A 25,345-nucleotide genomic window follows, 5' to 3' on the forward strand; every position below is an offset into this window, starting at 1 on the left:
TCCCTCTAAGAAGCAGCAGAATCAGAAACAACAAAAACCTCAACCTTCTGCTGCACCTAAGGCTACACAGCCTTTTAGATTGTTTAAAACAGAGCATAACCTCCACTTTTCTGTCTCTGTCCTTTCTTCCCCCTATTGGAGGTCATCTCCATCATTTCTACCACTGATGGGAGACAATCACATCCAACTTCTGGGTGCTGTCCATCATCAAGGAAGGATACTCTCTTCATTTCACTCAGGTTCCACCAGATCTTCCTCTAAGAGAGTATCCTTCCAGCTCATCCCAGGCCGCCCTTCTTATTCAGGAGGCTCAAGCTCTGCTTCACTCCATGCCATCGAACCAGTTTCCTTGGAACAGCAGAACAGGAGGTTTTACTCCTGTTACTTCCTTGTTCAGAAGAAGGCGGTCGATCTGTGACCCATTCTGGATCTCAGGGCTCTCAACAAATTTTTAGTCAAAGAAAAATTTCATATGCTATCCCTGGCATCCCTTTATCCCCTCCTAGATCAGAATGACTGGTTATGCTCTCTGGATTTCAAGGAGGCTTATACCCCTTTTCTCATTCATCCGGCCTCCCATCAATACCTCAGATTTTGGGTGGGGAATCTGCATTATCAATACAGAGTGCTGCCCTTTGGCCTGGCCTCATCACCCAGAGTGTTCACCAAGTGCCTGGTAGTGGTAGCAGCAGCTCTGAGGAACCATGGTCTTCAGTTGTTCCCATACCTGTACGACTGGCTCATCAAAGATTCAACATCTCAAGGGGTTATTGTAGCGACCCAATGGACTATATGGTTCCTACAAAGTTTGGGATTCAAAATCAACTTTCCCAAATCACAAATTCAACCCTCTCAGAATCTACAACTCATCTGAGCTGTTCTAGATACTCTCCAACTCAGAGCTTTACTTCCGCAACAACGTCTGGAAGCTCTCCTCCAACTCTGTCATACAGTGTCTTCCCACTCTTCAATCTCAGTGAGACACATGATGATACTCCTAGATCACATGGTCTCTACAGTACACGTGACTCCTTTAGCCAGACTTTACCTCAGAATTCCTCAGTGGACCCTGGCATCTCAATGGATGCAGGTTTGTGACCCACTTTCTCAATACATAACTGTCACTCCTTCATTGAAGCAGTCTCTGCATTGGTGGATGCTCTCTTCCAATCTCTCCAGAGGCTTGCTGTTTCAAATGCCTCCCTCATCAGAAGGGCCTCACGACAGATTCCTCGATCTATACTTGGGGCGCTCATCTCGATGGTCTCTGTACTCAAGGCCACTGGACCAGTACAGATCGTCAGTGTCACATCAATCTGTTGGAACTCAGAGCGATTTTCAAGGCTCTCAATGCTTTTCAACATCTTCACGATCAGGTAGTCCTAATTCAGATGGACAACCAAGTCGCCATGTATTATGTCAACAAACAGGGGGGGACGGGATCTTCCTCCCTTTGTCAAGAAGCTTTGAAAGTTTGGGACTCAGCAATCTGCCACCACACCTTCCTCAAAGCTGTCTACATCCAAGGGGCGAACAATTGCTTGGCAGACAACTTGAGTCGTCTTCTCCAACCTCATGAATGGACACTCCATTCCTCACCTCTTCATCACATCTTTTCTCAGTGGGGAATGCCACAGATAGATCTCTTTGCAGCTCCCCACAACCACAAAACTTCCTCAGTTCTGCTCCAGGATATATTTTCCTCATCGTCTTGAGGCAGATGCTTTTCTTCTGGAATAGACAAATCTCTTCCTGTATGCATTCCCTCTATTCCCTCTTATTCTCAAGACTTGTCAAGTTGAAGAATAATCATGCCACCATGATTCTGATTGCTCCTCGGTGGCCCAGACAACCTTGGTACTCCCTTCTACTTCAACTCAGCAGCAGGGAACCATACCTTCTACCAGTTTTTCCATCTCTGCATACACAGAGTCAAGGATCTCTACTTCATTCCAACCTGCAGTCTCTACATCTGACAGCTTGGTACCTCTTAACATAACTCCTCTTCAGTTTTCTCAACCTGTAAGAGACATTTTAGAGGCTTTTAGGAAGCTTGCCACTAGACAATGCTTGAAAAGGTTTTGGTCCCAATACTGCCTCACACGCTCTGTCGTTTGTAAGTCAGATGCATCTGGGGACAGTCTCTTTTTAGAAAGAATAGATGCTTATTATTCCCAAGAGATGTCCATTTATTATGAGTCCTGCATTCATTTATATAGCATTATGTATGGGTCAGTTTTTTCAGCATATGACTGTAGGAAAAACCATATTTGGTAACAGGATACATAAAAGCAACATGACTATAGGAAAGATCATATTTGGTAACAGGATACATTAGAAAGAGGTAGCAAACATAAGGGGGGGTTTTAGTGGGAAGTTTCCATCTAAGGTCTAGCAATGTTTCTTATCTCTCTAAAGAACAAAATGTAAGACACAGAGCTCAGAACACAAAGAGAAAATGACCTTTTGGTTTCTTGGCACATACAAACTGTTTTCAGCAGTTCAAGCAGGAATAGAAAACTTACAAGGAATATATACAAGGAATATATGTGCCCCTTCAATGCTATCACCAAAAATGGACTAGATTTTCTATGTGGTGTTTTTCTCTTGATAAGGAGCCTCAACATTCCTCCTTATCTTCTGTTTTGGATTACCTTTTCCACTTATCCAACTCTGGCCTCAAGTTTACATTGATTTGAGTCCATCTCAGTGCAATTGCGGATTTCCATCAGCCTATTGAAGGGAAACCCCTCTCTGCTCATCCGGTGTTTTCCAGATTCATAAAAGGACTTTTCAATATCAAATCTCCTCTCAAACTGCCTCAGTGGTTTGAGACCTCAACGTTGTTCTTGCTCAACTGATGAAGCATCCATTTGAACCAATGTCTATGGCTCTTCTCAAGTATCTCACTTGGAAAGTGGTGTTTCTCATTGCTCTCACTTCTGCTCAAAGAGTCAGTGAGCTGCAAGCTTTAGTTGCTGATCCACCTTTCACTGTCTTCCATCCTGACAAGGTGGTCCTCTGTACTCATCCTAAATTCCTTCCAAAAGTGGTATCAGAATTTCATCTCAACCAATCCATTGTTCTTCCAGTGTTCATCTCAACCAATCCACTGTTCTTTCCTCAGCCTCATTCTCATCCTGGAGAATCAGCTCTTCATACTCTGGACTGTAAACGTGCTTTGGCCCTTTATTTGGAATGCACCAAATCACACAGAACTGCTCCTCAACTTTTTGTCTCTTTTGATCCAAACAAGTTGGGACATCCTATCTCTAAACGTACCATCTCCAACTGGATGGCTGCTTGTATCTCTTTCTACTATTCCCAGGCTGAATTACCCTTACACAGTAGAGTCACAGCCCATAAGGTCAGAGCAATGGCAACTTCAGTAGCTTTCCTCAGATCTATACCTATTGAGGAAATTTGCAAGGCTGTCACTTGGTCCTCGGTTCATACTTTCACTTCTCACTATTGTCTGGATGTTTTCTCCAGATGGGATGGCCATTTTGGCCAGGCAGTGTTCCAAATTTATTCTCCTGAATTGCCAGCACTCCCACCATCCCATTCTGGTTAGCTTGGAGGTCACCCATATGTGAGAATAGGCTGCCTGCTTGTCCTGGGATAAAGCACAGTTACTTACCGTAACAGGTGTTATCCAGGGACAGCAGGCAGCTATTCTCACAACCCACCCACCTCCCCTGGTTTGCTTCTCTGCTAGCTATCTGAACTGAGGAGACATACCCTGTGCTGGGAGGGAAGGTACTCACGCATGCATGGTGCGGCTGAATCTAAACTTCTCATTTCTTCAAGCAAGTTTGCTTGCGAGGCTTCCGCATCTGGGCTCTGTCGATGACGTCACCCATATGCTGTCCCTGGATAACACCTGTTACGGTAAGTAACTGTGCTTTAGAACTATCTGAGTAAAGTTTTATTTAAAATTTGGATGTAATAAAAACAAGAATAACCATTAGCAAACAATTTCCAGAACTAAGCACTCTTGGAAGGAAAATCAACACCTCTTCACAAGAAAAATAAATGTCAGATAAGTAAACCTTTAACTTCTATCTTTAAGTCTAAACTATCAGATTTGTGCACAAGTTTGAACACTATTGGTAATTAAAAGAATCTGACTCTGTCTGCAATGTTTTATCTTACATATAAAACTGAAGATTGGAGTTGACTGGATTTTCTCTCTTCTCAGAACCAGGTAAGAATGTGAAATTATCTGAAGTACTCTGAGCATTTTGCAACAACATACTAACCCAATTCAAAAAGGCAAAACCTCTTTTCTATTAAAAAGTATATTTATTTTCTATTTGTTCTTTGGCAAAGGTAAATTTAAAGATTACTTTGTTGTAATTGACTAAAAAAATAAACATGCAACTGAGTGAGGCCTAAACTAAACCCTCCCACAAAAAAAGAAGCAAAATCAGCATAATATATTCTCAATTTCCAAAATCTTTCTTACATCAGATAAGATTTATAGTCAATCCTCACAAAAATATCAAGAGACAGATCATTGTCAAAAGTTTGTCACTAACGGCTTCTTTTACAAAGCCGCCCTAGCAGCTGCGCTGCGCTAACAGCCCCGAAGCCCACAGAGATTTAAAGGGCTTCATGGCTGTTGCCGCGCGGCAGCTGCTAGCGCGGCTTTGTAATAGAAGCCGTAAGTTTTAAATGTTTTTCAGTTTCACACAAAGAAGTAATATGTTATTCTTTTAAAACAAATGGTTGTCACAAGGTCACCTTTTTTGCTTTCCAATAATGCCTGACACAAGTAAATTTTAAATCAGTGGATCAGTCTTAAATTCTCTCACAGACAGAAGCTATGCTACCTTTACCTCAGACAAAGAAGGTGGACACAATTGAAATCAGCTTCCTTTATCCTCAATGGAGTTAGATACTCAAACATCTGTTAAAATTACTATTTTCAGTGATTAATGAAAACCGAGATTATTAAACAGTCAATTAAAATGAACTGGGAAGGATCCCACTCTCTCACAAAAATCCAGTCCAGCTGTTCTAACCTTACAGGACCACACTCATGCACTGAGAGCCGAATTAACCAGCAAGCTCTGCATTATTTAACTAAACAGAGACTCAATACTCAAATTTTAAAGCTTAAGAAAGACAGCCACTAATACACAGCTGCTTGTCACAAATGTTCCCTCCCAACTGCCAAACCAGCTGGTTTAGAACTTATGTCCTACCTTCAATGAACTTCTTTTTCTTTTATTCCTTATATTTTTCCTTCTTCTGCAAGCCCCCCTCCCCAGGCATGATCCCAGCATGCAACCACCAAATAGCTCTGTTGAGTCATTACTTGGCCACCCCAATGCATGCACCATGTGAGACTGAAGGCCCGAACCAGGCCAAAGCTCTCAACACCAACCCAGATCAAGCTGCACTCACCTACTTTCTGCCACAAGGCTCAGGGTCTTCTTCTACTCCTGACCCTCTCTTATCTCTTTGGTGCTTCTCTATACCTTTAAGCCTCAGTTCAGCCCTCCTGCATCTGGATATGCTTCTATACATGCACAAGCAGCATCTTCAATGATGTCATTGTACCCACATTAATGCACATGAATATGGCAATGCTTAAAGTCTAGCTCATGCCTTGGTACAGACCTGAGCCTTGCCCACATGGCCCTGCCTTCCTCCTGTTTGCCTTATCCTTCAGCCCAGTGGCCCAGAAACTACCAGATGGACCGCGGACCTGACACAATCACTGCCAACTCAACCCATGATTGGGTCAATGCCCCAAAGGTAACCACCTAAGATTTAGCAAAACCAATAGCCAATAATGAATCAAAACAACTACATCACAACATCACGGGGTAGAAGGGGACGTGCATAGATGGATCAAAAATTGGCTGGCGGACAGGAAGCAGAGGGTAGGAGTAAAGGGTTACTACTCTGACTGGAAAGGGGTCACGAGTGGCGTCCCACAGGGGTCAGTGCTGGGACCGCTGCTGTTCAATATATTTATTAATGACCTGGAAACAGGGACGAAGTACGAAGTTATAAAATTCACGGATGACACAAAACTCTCCAGTAGGGTTAGAACTTTTGAGGAATGTAAAGATCTTCAAAGGGATCTGAACAAGCTGAGTGATTTGGCAAATAGATGGCACATGAGCTTCAATGTAGAGAAATGTAAGGGCTTGCATGTAGGGAAAGGAAACCCAATGTACAACTACACGATGGGGGGGAAGGTATTGGGGAAGGCAACCTTGAAAAGGACTTGGGGGGTTTTGTTGGATAAAACAATGAAGCCTGCGGCACAATGCGCAGCGGCCTCCAAGAAGGCGAACAGAATGTTGGGCATTATCAAAAAAGGTATCACTACCAGAACCAAAGAAGTTATCCTGCCACTGTATCGGGCGATGGTACGCCCGCACCTGGAGTACTGCGCTCAATACTTGTCGCCGTACCTCTAGAAGGATATGGCGATACTCGAGAGGGTTCAAAGAAGAGCAAAAAAATGATAAAAGGCATGGAAAACCTTTCATATGCAGAGAGGCTGGGGCTTTTTTCCTTGGAAAAGCGGAGACTTAGAGGGGACATGATAGAAACTTACAAGATCATGAAGGGTATAAACAAGGTAGAGAGGGACAGATTCTTCAGACTTGCGGGGGTAACAATAACAAGAGGGCACTCGAGGAAATTGAAGGGAGACAGATTCAGAACAAACACTAGGAAGTTCTTCTTCACTCAGAGTGTGGTGGACACCTGGAACGCGCTTCCAGAGGAGGTGGTAGAGCAGAGTACAATTTTGGGGTTCAAAAAGAGATTGGACGAATTCCTGAAGGAAAGGGAAATTGAGGGGTATGGTTAGAGGGATACTATACAAGGCAAAATGTTGTATGTAAATGATCACAAAAAGGTCTTTGACCTGGAGGGCCGCCGTGGGAGCGGGTTGCTGGGCACGATGGACCTATGGTCTGACTCAGCAGAGGCGATGCTTATGTTCTTTTGTTCTCTTGTTTTATGAGGCATCTTACATAATGTTTCATCACTCTTACCTGAGTAAATTCAGCATCCCACACTATCATGTTGTCATTGATGGTGAAATCCTCCCCAGGGGCAGCATAAGGTTTATAACCTCCAACAATTTCATGTTGCTGCATTCCATTTGGCAGAAAGATCAGATTAGTAATACTGTATTCCATGGGTAGGTCTCCATTCTCGTCAAAAAAGATGTCATCACCAAGCAAATTCTTAAAGTGTACATTCTTCAGATAACGATGAAGCTGAAGAATAAATGACACTTTTTCAGGAATGGCTGGAACTGAAAATTCCCCATATATTTATGTATTTGTTTAAGAATAATTATAATTTGCCAGTCTGATGTTCACTTACAAGGGCACACATTAAAAACAATGACACCTAAATCCTTTTCTAGGTGGTGACTCCTAATGTGAACTTAGGGCTCCTTTTACAAAGGCGCGTTAGGGCCTTAACATGCAAAATAGTGTGTGCTAAATTACCGTGCACACTAGCCACTACCGCCTGCTTTTGAGCAGGCAGTAGATTTTCGGCTAGCACCCGCTTTGGCGTGCGCTAATCCGGTACATGCGTTAAAAACGCTAGAGCACATTTATAAAAGGAGCCCTTAGTATCATTTGGTTTATTCTTCCCTATTTGCACCATTTTGTACTTGTCCACCTTGAATATTACCTGTTGAGTCTCTCAGACCCACAAGGTTCTTCTGCAATTTCTCACAATCTGTATTCAATTTGACAATGTTGAAAAATTTTGAGTCATTGGCCCTTTAGATCACCCCACTCATGTTCCCCTTCCCCAATCATTTATAAATATGTTATAAAGCATCAGTCCCAGTACAGTTCCCTGGGGCATTCTTCTATTTACCTTTCTACTTTTAAAAATGGGTCATTTAACTCTATTCTTTGTTTTCTATCCTTTAACCAGCTTTCTGTCACAACAGCCTCCTGTCCCATGGCATTTTAACTGCCTGTGGAGTCTCTTTGTTGGGCTTTGTGAAATGTTTTCTTGAAATCCAGATACACTATGAGGGGCATAATCAAACCTTTGAAATGTCCAAAAACCAGCCTAAGTCGGTACTTGGAAGTCCTAATAGCAGGAATGTCCAAGTGCTGATAATCAAAACCAACTTTCTGGGTGTGCTGCAGCAATTCTAAGCTGCTGTACATCCAAAGCACAAAGGGGCTTGTTGGGAGGTGTGTTATAGGCAGCCATAAACCAGGACGTACTGCAGCAATAATCAAAGCTTTCCTAGAGGGAAGTTAGATGCTGTCAGTTAGACCTGTTTTAGTTGTATCTAATTGCCTCAAGTTGCCCAAGCTGGCCAGATAATCACTGGAGAGATTATGGCACGATCCCCCCTTACTCCCCCAGTGGTCATAGATCCCCTCCCACCACCCAGACAAGGGGGGGAAACAGAACATCGAGGGCTTGCCATCAGCTGATCACAGTAGAGGAATTCCCATCAGCTGAGCCAATTTTCAGCTGATGAGGATTCCCCCTGCCAGGATCAAGTTGAGCCACAGAGCCCTATACCTCTCCCCTGACATCCCTCAACATTACTGGACCCCTCCCCCCATATCACCCAACACCACCCAACATCATGGAATACCCCCCACTTTACCTGATACCACAGATATCATAGAACACCTCCTCCACATCACCTGATACCCCCATACCTTCCTGTGTAAAATTGGCAGGAGGGAAGCCTACTTCCTCCTGCCTACAGGGCCCCGTGCAGTGAATGATGGTACTTCTCCCTCCCAATGCATCTTGGGATGCAGTGGGAAAGGCCTACTTGTAGATGCCTATCACATGGCACTTAGCACCGCCTAGTGCCTAAGTTGGGGTTTTTGTGGGTGGACTATGACTTAAATACCATTAAGGATTATTCTCTAATAACTTAGGTGCCTGAAATGTAGGCTGTGTTGCTATCCAAGAGCTCTAGAACAGGGGTGCCCACACTTTATGGGCTTGCGAGCTACTTTAATAATGACTAAGTCAAAATGATCTACCAACAATAAAATTAAAAAAAAACACAAAGCACACTGAAAGGCAGAGAAAATGTTAATTATTCATATTCCGGGTTTTTAAAAAGAGGTCACGGCAGATGACTCTATGCAATGTCACCTCAGTAACAAAATACAAAAATAGACAAATACACCCCCTCCCTTTTTACTAAACCACAATAGTAGGTTTTAGCACAGGGAGTTACACTGAATGCCTCGCGCTGCTCTCAATGCTCATAGGCTCCCTGCGCTAAAAAATGCTTTTGCGGTTTAGTAAAAGGGAGCCATAGTGCAAAATATAGACAGCAGATATAAATTCTCAAAACAGACACATTTTGATCACTAAACTGAAAATAAAATCATTTTTCCTACCTTTGCTGTTTGGTGATTTCATGAGTCTCTGGTTGCACTTTCTTCTTCTGACTGTGCATCCAATCTTTCTTCCTTTCTTTCAGCCTCCTGTATGTTTCCTCTCCTCCAGGCCTCATTCTCTCCCCCAACTTTTTCTTTCTGTCTCCCTGTTCCCCCTTCTTTCTGTCTCCCTGTCTGTCCCCTTTCTTTCTTTCTCCGTGCCCTCCCCCAAGCCACTCAGTTTGCTGCCACCGCCATCGGGGAGCAGCCCCCAAGCCACCGCCGTCCCAAGCTTTCCCTGCAGAAGCGTTGCGCTGACCAGCATTCTGCTCTCTGATGTCAATTCTGATGTAGGAGAGGAAGTTCCGGGAAAACAAGGCATTTCTCCTCATTCCATCCAGCCTGAGCCCCATCTCTCCTTGATCCAGCATTTCCCTTCTGTGTCTGTCAGAATTACCATTCCACCTATTTTCCAGCATCACCCTTCTTTGTGTCCATCTCACTATATCCCTAGCTCACCATTTTTTCAGAATCTTCATTTGTCTCTGTCCTTGTCTTTACCCCATGTTCACCATTTGCCCTTTCAATGTCTTTATCTCCCCCCCACACTTTTTCAGCATTACTTCTATGTCTCTATTTCACCTCCTCTTCATGTCCCCTCTGTATCTCTATCCTTATTCAGTAAGTCCTGCTTACCCTTTCTCTTCTTTGTGTCACTATCTCCATTTTCAGCTTTCCCCCCTTTTCATTTGTTACTGCACCCTGTAGCCAGAATCTTTCCACCCTCCCTCCACTCCGGCCCAGCCCAGTATGAAATATTTCTTTTTGTTTCCCTCCCCTCTCTATCTCTCTCTCTTCTCCTCCCTCACCCACGAGTCCTGCATCTGGCCCTCTCCCTTCTACCTGCACCTGGCAACACGCCCCTGCTTCGCGGCTCTCTTCAGCAACTCGTCAGCAGCAGTGATCAAGACAAGCTGCCGACATCGAGGCCTTCCCTCTACGAGTCCCGCCTTTGTGGAAAAAGGAAGTTGAAACAAGCGGGACTCGCAGAGGGTAGGCCCCGACGTCAAAAGCTTGTGTCGATCGCTGCTGCCGAAGAGAGCCGCGGAGCAGGGGGTGTGGCCGGAAGCAGGTAGAAGGGAGAGGGAGATAGGAAGGCTGTAGAAGCTCCGGAGCACGACACCGACCCCGGCCAGGATGATTTCTTTTTCAGGCTGCTGCTGCCGCTGCCGCTGCCACGCTCCCCCCCCCCCCCCCGAAATGACAAAAACAGCCTAATGCCCGGCGTCGGCGTCTTTGACGTCGGGGAGAGGAAGGATGATAGGCCCGGTAGATCGGGACGGCAACACAAGTCTATCACGGAGCCCGGGATGGGCTCTGCGATCGACTCACGTTGCCTTCCTGAGCTACTGGTCGATCGCGATCGACGTGTTGGGCACCCCTGCTCTAGAAGGTATTTTTGACCCAACAAATGAGACACTTGTGACTGGCTTGCCCTAGAGCAGGGGTCTCAAAGTCCCTCCTTGAGGGCAGCAATCCAGTTGGGTTTTCAGGATTTCCCCAATGAATATGCATGAAATCTATGTGCATGCACTGCTTTTAATGCATATTCATTGGGGAAAACCCAACTGGATTGCGGTCCTCAAGGAGGGACTTTGAGATCCTTGCCCTAGAGGGACCAGAGGTAGCTAAGCATACTGCTCCCACCCCCTTATGTGCCCCATTGCATGTGGAACATGGATACCCCTAAACCAGCCATCCAGTGTGCAGCTAGCATGAATCAGGGGTAAAACTTCTGGAGGAATCCATATTTGATTATTTTAATGGAAACTGAGATGTTTTGAGGCAGATAGAGGCTTTTAAATTCAAATTTGTAAATCCAAGATGGCCACCACAGCAGTGTTTTGGCTTAAAATATGGCACAGGAAAGGGAAGGGTTTGGGATGGGGAACCCAAATCTTGGCACCAGAAATCTTTAAAACAGTATTTAAAAGACCCCCATATCTCCCATAGACTACAATGATATATACTCACATTTATGTTGAAGCTGTCTCTGTGTCTGGAATATGGAGAGACTTCTGCCTCAGACAGCAAACTCCAAATAATTGAGTCTTTGAGTTGCCAGTCATACATGAACTATGAGGGTCTGGGTTTCAGGCTGTTCTGTAGTATCATCAGGGATGAGAAAAATGCAGCTAACATCTGATAGAGCCCTCTGAACTGGCAAGTGGACACATGGTCTGCACTTAAGCTCCAGTAATAACCAGGAGCAAACTTTGCTTCTAGGGGAACAGTCCCTGAGCTTTCCAAGTTATTAGTACAGACTGGCTACACAGGTGCACTGTAAAAGGGTTTATAGTTTATTTAGTTATAGCCCCCTTTTAAGAAGGTAGGTTACAATAATACATTCACAGTATTACAAAATAACCATAAATACAGACACATATAAATTTCATCCACATATCATACAAAATAAGCAGATAAGTGCTCAGCACCCGTATTTCATTTCACAAAAGAGATGTCTCTTCAAAAGCTTCTTAAAAACAGTTACATCCTTTTGCTGGGTTGTCCCAGCTACAGACTTCTGACAAGAGAGTCTGTGTCTTCTCACAGGGAGAGCTGCCCAATGAAACTTTGAACCTCTGAAATACCAATAAGCCTCTAAATTTAGAATAAAAGACCCAGAAGTAATAAACTGAGATCAGAGCACATCAGAGAGACACCTTCAATTTAGTATAGAAGGTAAAAACTGAGGATCTATGGCACAGCCCAGGGATACAGAAGGCAGAGCCAAAAAGAATGTGATTGATGCCTTCTATACCTCCTGGTTCAAGACTCATATGCCTTTCGCACTAGAAACATCAATTATGTTTATTAAAAGTTTTGATTGCACTTCGGTTTATCAACAGCACGGTGTAGAAATTATAATAAAAGAAAAAGAAAGGAACGTCATAAAAAATAGAAAAGCAAAAAAAGAAAGATAGTAAAGAACAAAAAGAGGATAAAATTAAAAATTAAAGATTAAAGATTACATCTAATTAATGAATCTAAATAATCTAAAACTCAATAATTTTGTTTAAATTTGGTTTAAATAGTTGCCAAATAGGACCTCACTCATCACTCTTCTCATAGAATGCCAAACTAAAGAGATGTGTCTTAAACATTGATAATGAATTTTACATAAGCTCGGAGCGGATCAAAACAGGGAGAGAATTCCACAAACTAGGAACAGCTGCAAAAAAGGCAGATTAGATCCCAAACATACCAAATGAACTGCAGGCAAAGCCAATTGGTGAGCAGTCAATGAATGCAGACTATGAGTAGGGTTATAGAGAACTAATAATTTTCCCAAGTAATCTAGTTGACCTGATTGTAATGCTTTATAAGCAAGCGTCAAAGCCTTATGCATAAGTCAAAATATATCGGGAAGCCAGTGATGCTCCTTTAAAAAGGAGAAATATAATCATGTCTTCAAATGTGTGGTATTCTGTATGGAAGTGACTAAGGCATAAATGAGAGACTCATAGCTTGAATTATCAATATAAGACTAAATGGAACGAATCCTACACAAAGAAAAAAAAACCAAGATTTCACAACTGACGAGATTTGTAGATGAAATGTAAGTGTGGAGTCCAAGTGAACACCTAAGTATTTCAGATTATTTGAAAGCTTTATAAGTTGTGAACCCAAAAGAGGTGACAAAGATGGTGTACAGTAAACCCCCGTAAATTCGCAGTTCAGCATTTACGGACTCAGTCATTTGCAGTTTTTCACTGTAGCCGGCAGCCACTTTAACCAGGTAGTCGCTAGGACCATGAAGACTTTTCTTCATGGACAGGATGGCCTCTTCAACGGCACTTTGTACATCTGGTGCCATGAAATCCCCAACGTCACATTCTTTGCCAGGGGATGGAAGCCCTTTGCTGCTGCTGCCGTCAGAGAAAAAGAAAACGGCCTCTGCGGTCAGCACGAAAAAGAAGAAACTGGCTCCGGAGTTTTGTAGAACCCCTCCCCGGCAGGTTTGCATCTTCTAAAAAGGTTTAAACTATGAAATATGCTTTTTTGCCACTTCCAATATTCACGGTTTTTCATAATTTGTGGGTGCTCCTGGAACAGAACCCCTGTGAATTTGGGAGAGTACTCTATATAATGAACTAGTGACCCACATCCCAACTGTTTTCTGAGAATTCAGAATTAGTTTATTTTGAGTTATCCACTCACTAATCATATCAATACACAATTGTAAAGGTGATAAATCTGGATTATTGATTGTTTGTGGAAAAACCAATAATATATCATCTGCATAGAAATAACTTTTGATTTGATGCTCCTGAATTCTCAAAGCCAAAGGGCTCACAATTATCACAATATAACACAGAACTTTCTACTGCAAAAGGTCTTCTTATTCCAAATGTATTGGCATTTCTCCTCTAGATTCCAAATTATTTTTTTTCAAACAGCTAAAAAATGTACTTGGCCTCCTCTATTGGATATGTGCACTCTAGAAACTCAGGCAGATGCTCAAGCTTTAGATATATTTTTGCTACTAAGGTTCAAAAAATTGAGACAATCTACATCAAGCAATGACTTTTCTACTTCTGTATCAATGGATAACAATATTCCTATAGATTAGATTTGGGCAACTTTTGATGCTATTAACTGTGCAGAAATATCACCAATTTTACATAAACTTTTGCAATCGAGGTATAGTATGTATTAGATTACAGTCCTTATCTATTGCAGTGTCAAGAGCCTATTAAATTAATCTGGATAGCTTCTTTGATCAATGGGATTCTTCAAACAGGCTGCTTTCCAATGATCATGGAGTTGATAGTGTTAATACTTATTTCTAAATCTGAGGATGTGGATCTTTCTCAACCCTCACATTTTAGGCCAATTACAATAATAATAACTTTATTTTTATATACTGCAAAACCACATATAGTTCAGAGTGATTTGCAGAGGAATCTCAAACAAAAGAGCACACCACCGAACCCTCAAAAAAAAAGAACTAGGGCAGTAAAGCCTATCAGAACCACTACCTTTACCAATCCTATCACATCCACAACCATCCCCTGCACTTATCTTAACACTAGATCAGTCAGGAACAAGGCCTTTCTAATCAAAGATTGGATCATCAGCAAGCAAATAGCCTGCCTCTTTCTAACCAAAACTTGGCTATTGTCTGAAGATGATCCAATAATTGCTGATCTCCTTCCTGACAATTTTAAAATCCTTACACTAAACTGTGAGGGAAAAAAGGAGGAGGATTAGCAATTGTTCTCAAAGAAGGATTTGAATTCGAACTATTGGACTCCAAATCATCCAACCAACTAGAAATCTTAGCCTGTAAAATCAGTAACATCCACCTAGAAGAATCCCTTTCTTGCATACTATTCTATGTCCCATCAAGAAGCTGGTCAAAAAACAAAGAGGACTTCTGTGAATTTGTCCTACATAACTCTATTAGTCCTTCCTATAATATTATTGCAGGAGACATAAACATTCACCTAGATGAAGAGGACAACACAGACACGAAAGAATTCAAAAACTTCCTATCCCTACTTAATTACAACCTCCCTGCCCCCACACAAACACACGAAAAAGGCCATCATCTAGATGTAGTAGCCATGTCCACAAAGGAAATCTCAAACCCCACCATCTCCTTACCTGAAGGCACCTGGTGTCATGACATCTGGTCGGACCACTTCACTTACTACTTTAAGTTATTCTGGTCCCAACGAAAACACAAAACACGCCCAACATTAAAAAAAGAACATCTCACATGAGGCCACATTAACCCAGAAAACTACTGGTCACAATATAAACTTCAAGCAGAGATAAAGAAAGAAATCGATTTCTGGGATCACTGGACCATTACCAGCACCTGCATTTTAGACAAAATTGCACCTAAACATATTAGCAAAAGCAATGCTAATAAATATAATAAATGGTTTGACATCGAACTCCTAAAAATGAAAAAGTTAGCTAGACGACTAGAAAGAATATGGAAAAAAACAGGAGAATTATCAGACCACAACAATTGGAGAACTAATATAAAAACCTACAAACAACTAATAAAAGACAAACGCAAAGCATTCTACTCCACTAAAATCAATTCATCCTGCAATAATTCACAAGGAGTCAATACAAAAGAGCTGTTCAATTTGATTACAAACTTATTTGACACCACTCGCTACACTCTACCTACACACAACATTAAATTACCCTCTGTGAACGACTTAGCCCTGCACTTTGACTCAAAAATTAAAAACCTAAGAAACAATTGCTCAACAAAAGAACCTATTGATTACCAAATAACTAACACACAAGAAAATGAAACACCTGCAGATATGATCTGGAATTCCTTTCAAGACATAGATTGGAATAACTATACCAAATTATATAACAAATATTCCAAATCATATTGCATCCAGGACTCATGCCCCCCGGAAATCATGAAAGCGGCACCATTTGAATTTAAACTTTCACTACTGCACTATTTAGCCCATAACCTAAAAAATGGAAAATTCCTAACCAATAACGGTCACATAATAATAACCCCTATCCTAAAAAACAGTAACCAACTACAGACCAATCGCTTCCATTCCACTTATCGTAAAAATCATGGAGGGATTGGTACACTCCCAATTGATGGAATATCTTGACCAATTCTCACTCCTACACGTGACTCAATCTGGCTTTAGACCCCTTTTCAGCACGGAAACGGTAATCGCGGCTATCTTAGATAACTTGCATCTATTGCTAAGCAAAGGCCTCAATACCCTGATCATGCAATTCGACATGAGCTCCGCCTTTGATCTAGTAGACCATGCAAAAATGCTACAATGCCTAGACGCCATTGGCATCAGGGGTGAAGTGCTAAACTGGTTTCATGGCTTCCTTCTATCCCGCACCTATCAGGTACGTTTCAATAATGATCTCTCCAACACCTGGAGCAACCCATCCGGTGTACCACAAGGGTCCCCGCTATCCCCACTGCTTTTCAACATCTACATGACCTCACTGGGCATTCAATTAACCCAACTGGGGATAAAATTATTCAGTTACACTGATGACTTCATGATCATCATCCCATTTGCCAACTCCATCTCGGAAACCATTCTCAAAGCATCAGAAGCCATAAACTTGATGGAGCACTGGATGACAGACTTCAAGCTCAAGCTCAACACAGAGAAGACAAAATTTTTCATCGCTTCATCATACCCACTTGACACTAAAACACCACTAGGCATCAACAAACGTAACTACCCCATACAGCCCACCATTAAAATACTGGGTGTAACTCCGACCAATGCCTAACCATGAAAGACCAGGTAGACTCCTTAATCAAAAAGGAGTACTTACAGTACTTACATTTTTTCACCCTCTGGAAGCTTAAATCCATTAAATCATATTTTGACAACTCTGCATTCAGAATCCTGGTACAATCCCTCGTACTGAGTCAACTCGACTATTGTAACATCGCCTATTTAGCAATCTCCCAAAAGAATATGTGACGTTTTCAATTAATGCTAAACGCTGCGGTCAGACTTATTTTCGGTCTAAAGAAATTTGACCACGTGAAGCCATACTACAAACAGCTACACTGGCTACCCTTGGAAGCTCGTGTAAAGTTTAAGTTTGCCTGCCTCTGCTTTAAAGTTCTTTACGGTCTAGCCCCTAAATACATAACCGACCTCTTCTCCTTCTCAGCCAACAGACACAAGAGAAGCTCCCACTTGCACTTCGTTTCCCCCCTGGTTAGAGGTTGCAAACTAAAAAAACACCATGAACATCTTCTCTCACATCAAGCAGCATTATGGGGTAAAGATCTAGAACAACTGCTCTCGCCCACCATTTACGAGGTATTCAGGAAGTGCCTCAAAACTCACCTGTTCTTGAAATATCTAGACAGTTGACCCTCTTCTCTCTTTCCCCTCTTCAACGGTTCTCTTGTCCCATCCCCCTCTTGTTGACCAATCCCCTAACTTCTCTCTACTTGTACTTCATTAATTTTTTGTAAACCGCATAGAACTTAACGGTACTGCGGTATATAAACTGTTATTATTATTATTATTATTATTAAGGAAGAAACTGTATACAGACAGTGATGATACAAAAAAACTTTCAAAATTACATTAACATGTTAAGATTAATCAAATTTATCTGGGAGTGTTTTAGGAATGCATCAAGGCAGAAGTGGAGTCAGAGAAATTTGTCAAAGAGATAAGTTTTGATTGACTTCCTGAAAGTTTGATAAGAAAGTGTGTTTGAAATAAAGTTGGTTAAACGTTCCAAATTGGTTTACACTGTAGTAGGAATAAGACTTTTCCACTATATTGAAACATTTTCCTGTTTGTATTTATCCCAGTTCAGTTTCAGAACTTAAAACACTACAGTACTTACATTAATTACTATAATCAGAAGTGATCTATGTCTGGAGTGACAATTAGTTCTCCTCTATTTGACACATTAGGAGCATTTGATATAGTAGACCATGGGAGGAGAGAAGCTGATATGCACGGATGGGGAGAGGGACCTTGGGGTGATAGTGTCCGAAGATCTAAAGGTAAAAAAAACAGTGTGACAAGACAGTGGCTGCTACCAGAAGGATGCTGGGCTGTATAAAGAGAGGCATAGTCAGTAGAAGGAAGAAGGTGTTGATGCCCTGTACAGGTCATTGGTAAGGCCCCACTTGGAGTATTGTGTTCAATTTTGGAGACCGTATCTGGCGAAGGACGTAAGAAGACTTGAGGCAGTCCAGAGGAGGGCGACGAAAATGATAGGAGGCTTGCACCAGAAGACGTATGAGGAGAGACTGGAAGCCCTGAATATGTATACCCTAGAGGAAAGAAGAGACAGGGGAAATATGATTCAGACGTTCAAATACTTGAAGGGTATTAACGTAGAACAAAATCTTTTTCAGAGAAAGGAAAATGGTAAAACCAGAGGACATAATTTGAGGTTGAGGGGTGGTAGATTCAAAGGCAATGTTAGGAAATTCTACTTTACGGAGAGGGTGGTGGATGCCTGGAATGCGCTCCCGAGAGAGGTGGTGGAGAGTAAAACTGTGACTGAGTTCAAAGAAGCGTGGGATGAACACAAAGGATCTAGAATCAGAAAATAAGATTAAATATTGAACTAAGGCCGGTACTGGGCAGACTTGCACAGTCTGTGTCTGTATATGGCCGTTTGGTGGAGGATGGGCTGGGGAGGGCTTCAATGGCTGGGAGGGTGTAGATGGGCTGGAGTAAGTCTTAACAGAGATTTCGGCAGTTGGAACCCAAGCACAGTACAGGGTAAAGCTTTGGATTCTTGCCCAGAAATAGCTAAGAAGAAAAAAAATTTAAAAATTTAATTGAATCAGGTTGGGCAGACTGGATGGACCATTCGGGTCTTTATCTGCCATCATCTACTATGTTACTATGTCCTTTTTTAGAATGTTTGGTTGAATTTAGGATTACTGGTGCAGTTTAGGGAATGTTAGGATACTGAACACTGCTTAACCATGTTCATTAACACATAAGTTTTATAGAATTGGTGTCAATATCAGCAGCTAACCTAAGGTGGACAATATAGAATTAGGAACAGAATGCCTACAAATAATGATTGAAGTTTTGAATAACTGGTCAAAATGTGTGATGAAAGAAATTTGGTGACTGGCAGAATTTGGTAACCGCATGTACAAAATGACATTGTATGGTGGAAGGATTTCAGAATCACATAGAGTCAACATATTACAATATTTGCAAATAATTTCTAACAGTCTTTAATAAGAGAGAAATATGCTGCATTTTCCATAGAAGAAACACCTAACAATAAAGGCATTATTATAAGTTAAAGACAAAGGCCCGGATTCTGTAAACTGCTTCCCGACTGTAGGCAGCTATAGGCATCCTACAGCTGTCAAATTAGCCAATTGGGATGCATGTTTTTTAAAAAAACGCTCCCCAGGCAGGCTGTCTATATTGAAGGCACCACCGGGAGCCTAGGGAGTCCCTCAAGCACACTTAAGCTCACCTAAGGCTAGGCAGTAGCCTTAGTTGAATTTAGGCAGCCCTACACATCTCCCTAGTGGGGCAGGACATGCTTACAATCTAGGCCAGCAAAATGTTGGCCTACATTGTAAGTAGACATGGCCACTATATTTATTGCAGCAAGAGATCTCCCTACCATGAATAATATAGGGGCTGTGGCTGCGGCCTCCAGTTTTCCCCCTCCCCCTGAACAAATGAGGTAGGATGGTGCCCAACCCATCCTGCTGGGATAACCCCCACAGTCCACCACAATCGCTGGCAGGAGGGTACGTAACCCCTCCTTCCGGGAGAGCCCTCCCCACTACAATCACCGGCAGGATGGTGCCCAACCCCTTCTGTAAGGAGAGCCCCCCATGTGTGGACCCCCATGTGTGGACCCTCCTGGACTCCCCCCCCACATTAACCCCCCACCCAGGACCCCCCACTAACTTTTAAGATGGCTGCCTCTGTAGGCAGGAGCTCTGCTGCAGTTAAGCAGGGTTAAGACTACCTTTTCCTAGAAAGTTTATTTTGCTTTATTGAATCTAAGGAAACATTGAGGTTGGGGGCTGGATTTACCCATCAACTTTGTGGAGGGTTTTTGAGGTTTGCTTTATGTTCTGGCAAAGTGTCGAATTGGCAGATCCACCAACCTCGCTCTCCTTGTTATATTGAGAGGAGGGAGAGTTCTCACTCTCTGAGCAGGAACATTTTTTTTCTGCTAAAGAACTGGATGATAGTGAGGTTCTGATTCATGTTTTTTTGTTTTGCTGTTTGAGAATAAGCAGAACATACCTGGGGCATGGACTAAGAACTCAGGCTTTTTGCCAGACTGGGCTTGTAGGAGAAACTTTGGGGTTTTTGTATTGTTGGTTACACACCAGGACACAATTTATTATGAATTCTCAGTCAAACCTGAATGCAAAATAAATTTTGTTGGTTTTGAAAGCTTACCAGTTTTATGCCATTCTGACCTTTGTAGGCTGGGTAAGCCTACTGATACAGGGACTTGCTCCTATTTTGGGAAGCACGCTGGGCCTATATCAGTGGCGTAAACTGGTCCCTGCCAGAGCTAAAGGGATGGCCACGCTACACATGTTATCAGGAGTGAGATATAGTACACCCTGTTGGTGGAGAATATTTTTGGGGAAAAAAAAGAAATTTTGGGGTTGTTTTTTTTGCTAACCATTGGATTAATTGGATCTATTTTGCAACTCTGGAATTTGAACTGGTGGACTCATGCCTTGAAGACACCGGAAGTCAACTCACAGGTAGACTGGAAGTCATCAGATCTTGACCCTGAAATCCAATGATCCAATCAAAGGAGTGCAATTCCAGTTTGGAGAGGCATGGAGTTAGACTCAGGACTCTTCCTGGAGGACAGCAGTGCCCAGACCAGAGTCAGAGAGGTTCCCAAGTACCTGAGTGATACAAGGCACAGACTCGCCAGTATCTGTGGTAAGAGTATGTAAAATAGAGGGCTGGTGAGGATAAGGAAGTATTGCTTATGGAGGCTGGAAGGATATGCTGTGGGAGGCGGGTCAGGCAGAATTTTGAGGAGCCACACTTTGTTTTGTTTTTGGTTTTTTTTGTTCCATTTTTAGGTAGTCAGAGATAGAGCAGCAGCATGTACTGGCCCTGATTGTTAGAGAATGCCAGAAGCAGATCCAGGAGATGCAGGAGATCTTCAAGACCAGCCAGGACTGCTGGAACCAGGCGCAGAACCGAGTGCAGGCCCAACACCAGGAGCAGATGGCAGCTATGGGAGAACAATCTAGACTGTTTGACAAGTTTTTCAAGCACCACTACTATCAGTTATGAGTGCCCTGCTATAGAATCTGGCACACCAGCAAGTTGTAGGAGCCAGTGGCGTACCTAGGGTATGTGGCACCTAGGGCCCATCATTTTTTGATACCCCCCCATGTAAAAAAATATTTTTTTGTAATAACCATGAAAAATAAATGGTCATAATAGAAACAGGCACTGAAAATTTTCTTTTATTGAACTTCATATATGTAACCATTAATCCAAACATAACATAAATTATGTCTGAATTGTCATGACATCAGAAGTACATATGAAGTAGTTGCAGGTGATGCTTGGGACAGTTCTGATTGTGTTAGTTCGGTTTTATGTGTTTTTTGAATAGAAGGGTTTTTATTTCTTTTTTGAAGGTTTTGTAGGCTGTGGTCGAGGTCAATAGGTTGTAGAGTTGGGGGTCGAGTGTTAGGAGGTTGTCGAACAGTTTTTTTTTTGTTTTGACGTTTTTGGTTGGAGGGTGTGTGAATGGTGCGTGAGTTCTCCTATATCTGGTTGAAGTGGATTTAATTATTTAGCTGAAGAAATTAGTAACCCCCCCATTCCACACACATTAATTCTCTTCCATTTTTGCTCCCATTCTAAAAAACACTGATAAGTTCCCAGAAAAAAAATACATTAAAATAAGAAGTGAAAACAAAGGCCCCTACAGATGAGAACATAACATAAGAATAGCCTAACTGGGTAAGATCAATGGTCCATCATGCCCAGTAGCCCATTCTCATGGTAACCAATCCAGGTCACTAGTACCTGGTCAAAACCCAAAGAGTAGCAACATTCCATGCCACCGATCCAGGGCAAGCAGACACTTCCCCCATGTCTTAATAACAGACTATGGACTTTTCTTCCAGGAATTTGTCCAAACCTTTCTTAAAACCAGCAACGCTATCTGCTTTTACCATAACTTCTGGCCACTTCATTTTTAAGCTTAGATCTTTCCTTCCAAACAGAGACCTTGCTAGATGTCAAATACAGAAAGAACAAGGTAACTTCACAAGGACTTAGCTGTGCAGGGAATGTGAATCTCCTCATACACCCACCATATAGTGCAAAAATGTGCAAAGGTCTGGTTTTTTCTTTCGATCACAACATAGCCTAATGCCACACAAGCAGCGCTGTTACAAACATATTCTGAAGTACAATGCTAAGGTTAACAAAGTTTCCTTCCTTGGATCACAAGGAGATACTGACAAACCACTGGAAGAGATCCCAAAACAACTACCCAGGCACAACACCCAAAGACCCACTCAGTGTGTGAACCAGTTGAGTGGAGTGGACTAACTGGGGGGTGGAAATGGGCCCGAAGTTTGCTCAGCAGAATTTCCCAGACCACCTCTTCCTCTCAACACATTGACACGCTGCCGCCACCACCACCACCATTAGGAACACCTCACCGGGTAGGCCAGCAATGCTTATAAACTTTATAAAACACATTATTATATTTTCTTATAAAACACATATTTTAACTGAACTCTCTGACATCCTCAGCCTTGCCATTCACAAAAATAGAAGGAAGAAAAGTTCCTGTTTCCTGCTGTCTCATGTCCCCGGCCTATACAATATTTTTCTTCTGCAGACCCTTTAAAAGTCTGACCAAATCCTTGTTTCACTTGCATTATAAAGTACTGAGGATGCCATCTCTCTCCAATCCCAGGTCCTAAAGTCTAAGACAGTAGCGCAAACTAGTGCTGCCCAATTCAAGAAAAAAAAAAAATTTCGATTTGATTCAGCCTATTGAATTGGTTTTTCGATTTAACTTTCCTGCCCAATTGGGTGTTTGTTTTTTCAAACATCCTGGTGGGTTTATTTTATAGCTTTTTCACCCCCCTTTGGCTTCTCCTAACCACACTGGCACTGTGGTGTAAATTTAAAAAAAAAAAAAAATGGCTTTTCCTCTCTGTTAAATCCTAGCTCACGTTTATGGTCTAACACCAGCTCTGGCAGGATACACATTTCAAATCTGACATATTGTAATCACAAAACTGAATATAAAAAAATTAGTTTTTCTACGTTTTGTTGTCTGGTTATTTTTCAAATCTTGTTGGTCCAAGGCTCTGGTTGTCTTCTGATAACTTGCTTGCCAGGGTCTCCTTTTTCCTTCTTTCTGCATGCTAACCATCCATCTGCCATCTCTGTCCTCCCCGTTTCCCTTCCCTCCCCAGGAGGTCTGGTATCTTTCCTTTTTTCGTCTCCCTCCACAGATCCATCTTTTCTTAACTACCCTTTTATCCAGCACCTCTCCCTCCTTCCCCACCACCCCAGGGTCCACCATCTCTCCCTTTCTTTTCCCAACTACCCTCCTATCCAGTATCTCTATCCCCCCTCCACACCATCCCTTGTGTCCAACTTCTCTCCCTTTCTGTTCCTTTCCTCTCTAAAAACCATGGTCCATCATCTCTCGCCCTCTTCTCTATTTTCAGACCCATTATTTCTTTCCACCCAAACTCTGGCATATGCGCGTCTCTTTGAACCCCCCATTCCCTCCGTGTATTTCTACACCAGGGCCCCCCTCCCTAAAGGCCTGTCCCCCCTTAAAGGTCTGCATCCTACCCCGAAGGCCTGCACTCCCCCCCGAAGGCCTGTACCTCCCCGAAGGCCTGCACCCCCCAAAGGCCTGCACCCCCGAAGGCCTGCACCCCCCCCGAAGGCCTGCATCGCCCAAAGGCCTGTCACCCCCCTCGAAGGCCTACCTGTCCCCCCCTTGAAGGCCTGCCCCTCCCTTGAAAGCCTGCCTGCCTGTATTCTCCCCTTTTGAAGGCCTGTCCCTCCCTTGAAAGCCTGCCTGCCTGCCTGTCCCCCCCTTGAAGGCTTGTCCCCCCCTTGAAGGCCTATCCCCCCTTTGAAGGCCTGTCCCCCCTTTGAAGGCCTGCCTGCCCCCCCTTGAAGGCCTGCCTGCCTGCCCGCCCCACCCCGAAGGACCGCTCGCCTCCCTGGCCTCCCCGCACCACCTACGAAGCAGCCCGCAGCAGGATCGCGATGCCAGTGATCCCTGAGCTGCTTCGGCGCTGATTCCTGCGCCATGGTCCCGCCCCTCCTCTGAAATCAGAGGAGGGGGCGAGACCGCGGCACAGGAAGCAGCACCGAAGCAGCTCAGGGATCGCTGGCATTGCGATCCCGCTGCGGGCTGCTTCATAGGTGGTGCAAGGAGGCCATGGGGCGAGCGGTCCTTCGGGGGTGGGGGGGACTGAACAGGAAGGCCGGGAGCACCCCCTCAGGGCTTGCACCTGGGGCGGACCTCTCCCCCCCGCCCCCCCTTAGTACTCTACTGGTAGGAGCCAATTCATTAGCTTTGAAGAAACTTAAGCAAGATTACACCTTGTAATGCACCAGATGACTTTCTAGCAGCCTTTGAAAGGATAGCCAATGCTGCAGGTTGGCCACAGGAGCAATGGTGCATGAGACTTTTACCCTTCTTAGCTGGCAAGACTTTGGCTGCCTTTCAAACATTGAACTCTGATTTAGCTGGCACTTATCAAACTGTAAAGGCACACATACTTGATTATTTAGGCTTCATACATGAGCATTACAGACAAAGGTTTATATCTACTGTAATGGGTGACCAAGAATGACCTAAGGCACTAGTACTGCATGTGACTAAATTGGCAGAATGCTGGTTACAACCCTGTTTAGCTGATCCCCAGGCGCTCTTTACTGAAATCATCAAAGAACAATGCCTTGAGTCGATGCCCAAGGAACTAAGGAGTTGGGTTCAGAAGCAGGGCTGTAAGAGCTTAATGCAGGTTTTAGAAATATAGGAGGCCTATTTGGATGCCAGGGGTTCTGCAGCAGAAATCAGGGTAGTACCTTCTTCCCGAGGTGAGGCAGGGAAAGAATGCCCCTCTGACGGCAGGCACACTATCCAGCAGAAGCCACTCTTTGGGGAAACAAGAACTTCTGAGTCCTGGGGTTCCACATGAAGGGAGGGTCCCACATGTTTCCGCTGTGGGAAAGTAGGCCACGTGTAGCAGAACTACCAGATAAAAAGGATTTAGTAGCTCTAAGGGAGTCAGACATACTGGGAAGGATTGAGTTCTACTTGATTCAGGTGTCAGTAGGAGGGCAGCCGTCTGTGGCTCTGGTGGATACAGGTGCAGATCAATCTGTGGTGGTGACCTGACACTGGAAAAATATCATTCCTAACGA

The 25,345-nt window shown here is 43.3% G+C and overlaps 1 protein-coding gene across 7 annotated transcripts in view; it reads right to left on the minus strand.

The window, feature by feature from the left end:
- The window catches only part of LOC117346440 (vomeronasal type-2 receptor 116-like), a 133,475-nt gene that overhangs the window by 59,743 nt on the left and 48,387 nt on the right, over window positions 1-25,345 (minus strand). For 6 of the 7 annotated variants that reach the window (XM_033915984.1, XM_033915987.1, XM_033915985.1 and 3 more), the window contains exon 2: window positions 7,026-7,253. The exons of the other annotated variant lie outside the window; for it this stretch is intronic. In XM_033915984.1, the coding sequence (XP_033771875.1) occupies window positions 7,026-7,253 (228 nt within the window). The remainder of the gene's footprint in view (window positions 1-7,025; window positions 7,254-25,345) is intronic. 7 annotated transcript variants of the gene reach the window in all.

The sequence above is a fragment of the Geotrypetes seraphini genome, chromosome 12 (genome assembly GCF_902459505.1).
Source record: "Geotrypetes seraphini chromosome 12, aGeoSer1.1, whole genome shotgun sequence".
Taxonomy (NCBI): Eukaryota; Metazoa; Chordata; class Amphibia; order Gymnophiona; family Dermophiidae; genus Geotrypetes; species Geotrypetes seraphini.